Genomic DNA, 10,526 nt, shown 5'->3' with positions numbered 1-10,526 from the left:
GGGCAGATGCTCCAACTAGTAGGTTAGCTTGCTGCTGTGGTCCCTCTGATCTGGACTGAGATGGGCCAGACATGCCCTGGAGCCCTTTTGCGGTCCCTCTCCAGCTGACCAACTTCCCGTGTCTCTCCCCAGTTGTGCACCGGTGGGGTCCTTTGGCCTGGCCTGTGCCTTCTTGCAATCTGGGACTCCTCAGGGGATGTCGGAGAGCCGGTTTCGGCCCAATCCCAAAGACCAGGCCGAGGGACCCCACTGGTGCATGAATTTGTGCACCAGGCCTCTAGTACTAAAACAACAGCTCTTTATAAGGATCCACGAAAGGAAACTTTCTGACATTTCACTACTAGAAACAGTATGCTTCATCTGAGAAACTGATTTTTTTTAAGGATACCAAAAATCACATAATCTTACTTCTCTCTGCTCAGAGATAAACTTTTATCTCAACAGTAACATACATGTATTAATTTTACTTCTGCCTTCATGTTCACTCTTATTTTATGGTGCTGTATGTAGTTTTATATATTGCCTTAATTTCATAAACTGCCTTAACTTAATAGGGTGTCATAAAAGGTTCAAGCATACAATAAAATAATGCAATGAAAGATCATTTTAAGATATGAGATTTAGGTAAGATATAAAATTAACTCAGAGAAATCCAGTCTAAAGCCAAATAAAGCTGTATTTTTACTGTACAAAAGAAAATTTACATTCTTAATGTAACTAGATACAACTAGGGAAAAATTACACATCTCTTAAGAAACACAATATTTAACATCTTACATGTTTCTGCATTGCAGACTAATAGTGAATTTTATACATCTTTATTTACAATACCTTAAAATATTTTTTCATCTCTGGCAGATATTTACAGGTCAACAAGTGTCTACATTTCACATTTCAACAATCAACAATATTAACCGGTTCAGTAAGACAGTTAAGATAATGGCTTACATGCACCAATAAATATGATCTTAAATGTGCAGGGTTGTTTTTTTCTCAGCTCTGAAAAAAAATGAAGGATTTCACTAGTCCTAGGTTGAAAGAACATCAGTCAGTAGAGATCATATTTTCTTCATGCCTATCCTATTTAAATTTTCACCAGCACTACTTATTCTCTGAATACTTGGGAAGTTTATACCAAGCCATAGGCTGATGCTGGGTTAAAAAAAAGAAAAGGGGGTGTGGGGAGAAGAGCTGATCTATATGTACATTCCATAACCTTTTATGAAGCAAACATGTGAAAGTGGGGTATTTTCTTTTTACTTGTCCATTTTGACAGAGATCAGACTACATAATGCTCAAGTAGGAAAACTTCAGAAACTGTAGCTCAGGAGAGCCAATTATGGGGAAAATCATCTGCCATAAATACCGTTTCACTTAACCACTTAAACTGACTGTAAAGCCAGCATAATTTTTAGAATAAAAGATTCATTATAAAGCAGTTGATGTACTTATTACAAATATTTTAAAACACATGGAGCATTGAACATTACCTCTCAATTTAGTTTGGATGATAAAACCCACAAACCTATATTAATAATTCTTAGAAAGCCAACTTCCTCTTTCCCAGATAGCTGGAAAAGATTAATACATTCATTACTTTCAACTACCACCTGATATGAAAAATTATAATACATAGAACCTGTTTGGAACATCAGTTAATATACAATTACATTTCATATTTTCCACAAAAAGATCACTCTTTAATAGTTCAAGTAAATCTTTTAGTTCTTATTGATCTATACATTTTTTAAAAAGAGTATTTTAGCTTTTCATAACCCAATCATGTTTTTCTGCAAAGAAAAAAATATACCCAGTGATCATGTACATAAATTATGTAAACTTGCCAATTTAACCCATATCATACTTACTAAAAATAATTGCCATTGCCCATTTGAAAGGTGCATTTCCATAATTTTCCCCTCAATTTTATTTTTTAAAAGTCACAATATCATACAATATACTAATTTTAAGAACCTGCCCCCTTTTTTATTCAATATTGAGGAAATAGAATCCTTTATTTGAGTTAAGGAGACATGAAAATGTGCCACAGCAATATTTGGACTTAACCTGTAACTGGTACTTTTGCTGGAAGTATAAATGTTGACATTTTACTAAACAATAAGAAAACCTCAAGTGGAATCTTGCAGATACTACTGTATATCTATGTTCCAGATGTAAGAATAATTTAATATCTATTTCTCCCAGGGCTAGAAAGCAGTCCTTCATGTTAAAGTAGCCTCATTCCTTAACAGGTACTTTAAAAATTATATTTGGCTGACACATTTTCTTTGGTAAATTTTGTAACCAATGAAGACATAAAGAATTTCATCTCATATAATTAACACTAAGCTGTGGACACTCAAATACAACAAACCAGATTGATATTAATTATGAAGTTGGGGATGGACTACCCAATTAAGTTCATTTCGCTTTGAAAATAAAAATTTTTTAAAAAATGATTTACTGCCCTGGCCGGTTTGGCTCGGTGGATAGGGCGTCAGCCTGCGGACCAAAGGGTCCCAGGTTTGATTCCGGTCAAGGGCACATGCCTGGGTTGTGGGCTTGGTACAACCTGCAGGAGACAGCCAATCAATGATTCCCTCTCATCATCGATGTTTTTCTCTCTCTCTCTTCCTCTCCCTTCCTCTCTGAAATCAATAAAAATATATTTAAAAAAATGATTTACTTAACTTACTTCCAGATACACAATTATTTTTTAAAAGATTCATTTATACTTTAAGCCACACCTAATTCTAATTATTTGGGTAAAATCTATATTAAACATAATAGCATAATAGCAGACATCTGAATGTGCCTTAATTTGTAATTATTTTCTCAAAACTCCAAAAGGAAAACATAGAGCTTACATTTCTGTACTGTGCTGCCAGGTTATTTCACATCATTCCTAGCTTTATGCTAACATCTGTCCTGAACTGTCTGCTCTTGTATAAATTTGTCATGTGACTAATGGCTAAGACTACACAAATACTGGAGATTAAAGTTAGCAAAATTTTGTGGTTTTGTGGTCAGATTTAGAAGAAATGTGCCTATAAGGCAGGGTAAGTTTTGGTGATGATGACTCTTCTAATTTTCATGGCTTAGGATCACCACACAAATTTCTGGCACCATCAAAAATCTAGTATAACTTAAATACACATTGGATGATTCTATGAATATGTTTTTCTAAGTATGTTCAGTGCCAATATGATATACCCATTAGGTATATAACACAGGTAATACTAAAATGTATGTCTTACATTAATAAACATGAACACATTGGCAATGGAAAAGTGTATCAATCTAGTAACTCATGATTTTACTTGCACTGTTAACAATTTTACACTGCATCTCATCTTCTTATAATCTGGCAAATATGCTAATATTTAGAGTTTCAGTTATTAATAATATCTAGTTTTTCAAACAACTTATTTCTGAAAAAGCACTTTAGAAAAAATTAAAGTATTACAAATAAGGGTCGCAACCAACTTGGTGGTTTAAAACATGACAATAATCATTCAACTTGAAAGATAAAAAGTATCATGTTCAGACTATTTAACATAGCCATAGTATAGAAAAGCTGATCTAAAATTCGTATAGGTTTTCCAACCATTGGCATGACCTATTCAACATTTTTAAACTGAAAAATAAATACTTAAGTGAAATACTGATTAAAAAAACAACATAATGCCCTAACCGGTTTTGCTCAGTGGATAGAGCGTCGATTCCGGTCAAGGGTATGTACCTTGGTTGCAGGCACATCCCCAGTACTGGGTGTGCAGGAGGCAGCTGATCGATGTTCCTAACTGTCTCTCTCCCTTCCTCTCTGTAAAAAATCAATAAAATATATTAAAAAAACAAAACAACATAAAACAAAATTTACTTTGCAATCCAAAATCAGAAACACAAAAAGAAAAAGAAAAAATCAGAAACAGAGGGATCTCCTTGCCAGTGTTTGTACAAATAGTGTGCTATCATCTAAAGACACATACTAATTTTTTTTTTAATTTACAAATGAACATGCAGAGAATTAAATGAGACAACTGATTGTCAACAATTAAAGTACTCAAAAATGGACCCATAACACACCTCAAAAAGTGAGGTAGGAAAAACACCCCATTTCATTAAAATATTCACAAATATAGTGCAAACTAACCAATCTGAAAAAAGTTATTTTCAGTATTCCAGTGTCTAATAAGTAATTATAATTAATTTAAAGCTACTAAGTGGAATGTTAGAATATAGGTTGAAAATATTGAGCTTATATAGCTGAGACTACCACATTTAAAACATTTTACATTGTATATACACTTTGAATAACATAAGTCACCATTCCATTATGAATACAAATCTTTTTTAGTCACATAAGGAAATGTTGCTTTTATCTATCAGCTCTAAGCACAAAGGAAGGTTCAATCTCTTTTGACATTAGAAATTAATGGGATTAAATTTAATCTTTACTTTGCAATCCTCCATTGTGCAATACAATTAACCTGCTACCTAGGTGACTGTGAGCTGGCTGATTCAAAAATTACTTTAAAATAGCTAGAAACACTGATCGAAGCCTTTTCATTGGGTTTATTTTTGCATTTAAATAAATCCCCAGCAATATAGTCAACTATAAAATGGCAGCATTTACTGTTATGTGGCAGAAAATAGTAAGGCATAAATTAGAATAAGAAAAATGTATCTATCTTTATACCTGTGGTATAGATACCTACATTTCCAACACTTCCCCATCTATATTTATTACTCTGTATTTTTCTGGATTTAATACTTTTCTTAATGTGCTGTATTCACCAACTACTAGTCCAAAACTGTACAGAAACTACAGAAATAGAGTGTTACATAACACATTTACCATAGTACGAGTAAAGGGTGGCAGTAGGGCATTTTGATGGGAGACAGGAGTTTTATTCTGGCTCTGCTTCTTAGTTATGTGACCTTGATCATGTCACAACCTTTTTGAGCCTCAGTTTCCTGAGGATGGATGGGGGAGGGGAGTGTTAGGAGACTCGCAAGATTATCTCTAGGGTGTCTGCTAATATAAAATTCTATAATGAATAGGCACAGAAGAGTAATTAGGAGGGTAGGGGTCAGGATTTCAAATTACAACCAACCCCCAGCCAGCTTCTAAAAAGTTTATTTAAAAATCTTACTTCTGGCCCTGGCTGGTTTGGCTCAGTGGATAAGAGTGTCAACCTGCAGACTGAAGGGTCCCAGGTTCGATTCCAGTCAAGGGCACATGCCAGGATTGTGGGCTTGATCCCCGCGAGTGGGAGTGGGAGGGGGAGGCGGCGTGCAGGAGGCAGCCAATCAATGATTCTCTCTCATCATTGATGTTTCTCTCTCTCCCTCTCTCTGCTTCTCTGAAATCAATAAAAATATATTTTAAAAATATCTTACTTCTGAGTTAGCTTTTCACTTTTCATTTTAGTTTGCTTTCTAGGAACATGATTTTAATTACTGCCATAGAGAAGAGTTCCGCAATCCTTCAGAGTTTTCTTAATCCAGCCTGGCATAGATGGCATCAAATTGTTTTATTATAGAAAACAAGTATTTTCTCCCGAACTAGCTGTTCCAAAGATAAAAGGACTTTCCCTTTTAAATGAACATTAGGAAGTATAAAATAAAAGGATGTTAAAGGATATTGCTGGCATATATTTTAACAACTATTGTACATCTGAGACATATTTTTAATTAAATCCAAAAAATAATGTAGATGAATATAAAAAATCTCTTACAAAATCTGACTTATGGTTTGTTAAACTAACTCATTCCATTTAAACTATACTTTGCACAGGACATAAATCCTGAATGCAAAGTTTGAACTAAATAAAATGTGGTGGTTTTTTTTTCATTAGGGCCAAATCACATCACTTAAAAGAATGAAACCTAAATGTTATGGTTTATGCAACATTAATGGGTTATGTATACATACAAAATATATATGTAGACATACACATAAATGAAATCCTCTAAGTTGACAGTTTTCAAAACCAAGTTTTCAGGTATAAGATTTCTAACAAACCAAAGGGAGATCTTATAATATTTGTTAGAGTTTTGCTGTAATTTGATATTATTTGTTTTTTGTGTGTGCTTTAACTAAAATCATACTAGAGTTAGATGCCAATAAATGTATAATTTGTTGAATTAAAAACAGCCTCCTAAGTCAACTGGGTATTTCTGCCATAAAAGTAAATGACCTCCAGCCATGGCTAAGATCTCTCGCCCTGGTTAAGTATAATGCTCTTTTCCTTTTATACCTAAACTTTGCTTTCCTTACTATGTTACAAATCTTTACACTTAATTTATTTTGGCTAATTTTTAATTCATTTATCTGATATCTCTTAGTTAAATTAGAAGTAAGGGATACCTAAAATATGTCTTTGTAATATATACATATACACACCATATATATACACATACGTACACACACATACAAATCAATAAATCTCTATCAACTTTTAGCTTTATCCTAGACTTTGGCAATTTCGTAGATACTAGTTCAGGTTCTAGTTTTCCATTTTAATATGAGATGAAAAATGTTACAGACCACCAAATTCAAACAAGCATCTAATTGCTTTATAAAGATTATAACAGAAAATCCATTTAAGAACAAACAAAACAAAAAAAAAAACCTCTTACAATTAAAAAAAAGGAGGGGGGAGAATTATAGGTATGAAAAGAATAAGAGGCATTTTTCCAGTTATTTTATTTATCAAAATCTATTATAGTTTTAATTGGTAGAGGTAAATTTTAAACTTTGTTAATTATGAGAATACTTGCTTTCTATAAATTCAGTATATTTTTCTTTCACAAAAATAAAATAAAATGTCTAAATATACAAAGCACTAATAGTTCTGATGTATTCTGTGGAAGAATAACACATAGCAGTTCAAGTCACAATATACTGATTTTCAAAAACCAACATATTCTCTTCTATTTAATCAAGCATTAGAGCCTAAAACCCAGAAGAGGTCATAATGAAATTTTAACCAACCAAATCAGATTTTTTTTTAAACCAGTAATGCATTTTTGTAGCATAGTTACCAAATGCTACTTTACATACATTCAACATTTAGCTTACTGGCATGATTTCAAAGTTTTATAAAAATGAGAAACTTTCGCAGCTATATGATTAGAAGGTACACAAATTGCATTACATCAAACACAAAGGCAGTGTGGTCCTTGTAGGAGAAATCAAGACAGTACCCCCTTGTAGAAATGTTCTATAAAAATGTGTCACATTGAAGTGTCAGTGTTTTCAGCCAATTATCTGTCCCTGATGTATTTCCTTGGAGTATATATCAGGACTTCAGGTTTCTTAATCCAAAACATCTGACTGAATTTAGGTACATCTAGAAAGCAGCTGAAAGGGTTTCTCCAATAGTCTGACATCACAGAAAGTACTTGAGAAATCCCTCTCTTTACCTGAAGACGTACTTGTTCTACTTCAGTCATAAGCTCACAAAGAAAGAAAACCAATCAAAACTTCCCCTCACACATACAATCCCACATAAGCTAAACAAAGACCACCCCTCCCTCCACAAAACCCCAGCACCAAAGTGTCAGTCATTCCTGGGAAAAAGAACATGCCCCTTGGATTCTCTGATTTGTTAGTTGTTCTAACTTTAAGGACAGAAATAACCTTATGTCCTTGTGGGGAGGAGGGAAGACATGTTAATAATGACTATAAGCCATTGAGAAAGTGCATTATCAATTATTACACAATCAACTGCCCTCTAGTGGAGGTGGCCACACTTGATTCAAATGCCTCGGTAACTAAACATTCATATCCTCGAGATAAAGGAGATGGGAGAAAAAGAGACACTCATTTTAATAAAAAAGTGCAGAGTCTACCACCTTTCCCCATGCTTCTCAAGAAAATGATTGCACAGACTCAGAGAAGTCCAAAGTCATAGCAGAATCTCTGAGGCACTCCTGGTTGAGAGAAAAAAAATATGACCCAGTATTCATAGTTTATAGATCATGAGAACAAACCCGTTTTTTTGTGTGTGTTTTTAAAAGAAAGCCAAAGAATCATTTCATAGGGATCATATACACCATTTCCTCTAACATATCCTCAGTCTCACAGTGTTGAAATGGGACCGATCAGCCTACGACGGATTGCACATCACCCAAGGAGAAAGGAAGGCATGGAAAATGCAAATATTTTATACTGCTTCACAAACACATTCACAAGGAATAGGTGAAGAGAAGGTATAGGAAGGAGGAGAAAGAAAACATTATTGCTGTTTCCATACAAAATACAGTATGAACATACCTAAACTAAATCAACTCTGATTACCATGACCAATATTTTCACAATGTGGGATGAAGTTTCTTCTTCACAATGAAATGAAAGATGAGAGAGGATGTCAAAACTACACCTGGGATATTAGCTGCATATTGAAACTTGGGGATCGAGACTGCTTGGTTAAGGGGGCGCCTGGGCTGAGGAGCTCTTTACCTTCTCCAGCTTGACCTAGCCGGTCTTCCTGTAGACTGATAGTTGAGTATCGATTAGCATTACTAGTTGCTAAATTAGTAACTCCCTCAGTACCAACCCCAAAGCTGGTACCTGCTTGACTGCCATTTACATAGTCAAATGATTTACTTGAGGAAGCACTGGCTGTCCGGATTAGACTTAAACTATTGGTTTTTGGCACCACCTGGCCAGCAGGCAGACTCAGGTGTTTCTTCATCGGTGTCAGCTCAATTGAATCTAGACTAAGATCAGTAGGTTGCTGTACATACTGCCTGCGAACTACTGAATCTCGAGGGCTTTCACTGGATTTGATGGGAGACGCTGTTTCTTTTTCCTTGACTGAACGCCCAGTTGCTACTTTCCTTAAGCTTCCCCTCTGAGAAGAGGAGGATGGTTTGGTCCCAATTGGCTGATTGCTGAGGGAAGCCCCTGATGAAAATCCTTCATCTGCATCATTTAGGTTTACCGACTCCTCTTCTCCATTTACTCCCTCAGCACCTAAGAAACAAATCAGAAAGACTCAGCAATAGCCAAATTAAATAAGAAGTAACTGTGAATAACAACTCGACTGACTTTATCTCTTGGGTAATGTTTGATATAGGTTAGCAATGGCTTTGCTATCAACACTGCCCCTAAATAATTTACGGTAAGAAACGTTAATCTACACAGAATTCTAACTTTATTCATTCTGTTTATTTAGCTTCAATAGTCCAACTTTTGTAAAATTACCCACAAATTCTGATAAGAATTTAGGATTATAAAACAATTTTAGGTAAAATACAACATTTTGTCATCATAAATCACTGTAATACATCCTTATCAATTTGAGGTGATCATATCTATTTAAATAAACACAATTTTTCCTATCTTCCTTAACCCACCATAAAATAGACCCCTTTCTAATTTCAGTCAACCAGAATAATGCAAAAAAAAATTTATCTGTAAAAAGCCAAACCCTTTTTAACAATAAAAATGTATATTTCTTCAACAGTTCACTGCTGCTAAATGGCTTTAAAACCTTTATGATGGAAGTAGTAAATTTTCTAATTCTAGAAAAACTTTACATTGCTCCAATTGTATTCCTTATTGTCTTTTGTCTTATGGACATATTTAATCACTGGTTTCCATATTTTCTTGATCAATTAATGTGAAGAAAATACTTGATTATCAGAGGGCAAGCTAGGGAGCCAGAAGGAATATTTAAAAAGGATTTTTACTTCATGTATTATGTATTTCTGTAAAATTTAAGATTTTTAGTTTGAGAAGTATTATGTTCATAATCCCAAAATACTATAATGCCCGATTATGTTTCATGCAGAAACTGCAGTTAACAAAAGAATCCTTTTCTTTGGATTTTGTAAGAAGGGGAGAAACATATATATTTAGCTAGGTGTTTCCAGAAAGCCCAATTGTCTTACTGAAAGTATAAAAAACATTCTATTAAAAAATAATACACTTGCTTCTTTCAAAAACTGATAGTGGTTTGCTACATCATTAAGTATGCTTACCAGACTTCGAGAACTTTAACCTGAATCTACATGCAGATAGCAATATTATAGTTAAGGTAAAACGTTAGGAAGGAAATCTAGACAAATATTACCTTGTGATAGGGTTACCTAAGTAAACTATATAAGAAATATTTAAACACAATCTTTATTTAACATAGTACCTGAAAAAATAAAAATATTTTCTTAGTTATATTTTCTCATAGGGATTAGTTATTTCCTTCCTTCAAAAGAAGAATGAAATAAGCTATCCTTAAAGCAAAAAGCACTTTGTCATTTTTATCCAGCAGTTTAATAATCTTTAAACATCATGCAAAGCCATATGAAAATGCAGCTGACACCACTTCTCTCAACCCCTTGTTCAAAAGAATAGGATACAATGTATCTCAAATAAAAACTTTAAATTATATGCACGTGATATCATCTTAGCAATTTCCTTCAGTTAGTATAAACAACTCCAAAATGCCCAAGAAGGGTTACTGGTTCAGAATTGATATCAGCAATATAAAACCAGGAGAGAACAGAAATGTATT

General features: G+C 33.9%; 1 protein-coding gene across 7 annotated transcripts in view; it reads right to left on the bottom strand.

The window, feature by feature from the left end:
• Positions 1 to 6,218: 6,218 nt before the first annotated feature.
• FAM126B (family with sequence similarity 126 member B) overlaps positions 6,219 to 10,526 on the bottom strand; it is a 42,607-nt gene continuing 38,299 nt past the window's right edge. For 5 of the 7 annotated variants that reach the window (XM_006756254.2, XM_015559157.1, XM_015559156.1 and 2 more), the window contains one exon: positions 8,162 to 8,986. In XM_006756254.2, the coding sequence (XP_006756317.1) occupies positions 8,385 to 8,986 (602 nt within the window). In that variant the 3' untranslated portion in view covers positions 8,162 to 8,384. Of the gene's footprint in view, positions 8,987 to 10,526 lie in introns of all 7 variants that reach the window. The other 2 variants (XM_015559158.1, XM_006756253.2) reach the window with 1 other exon arrangement.

Source organism: Myotis davidii, unplaced genomic scaffold, assembly GCF_000327345.1.
Source record: "Myotis davidii unplaced genomic scaffold, ASM32734v1 scaffold914, whole genome shotgun sequence".
Lineage (NCBI taxonomy): Eukaryota > Metazoa > Chordata > Mammalia > Chiroptera > Vespertilionidae > Myotis > Myotis davidii.
The sequence above is the reverse complement of the archived record's forward strand: the minus strand, read 5'-3'. Positions and strand labels throughout refer to the sequence as shown.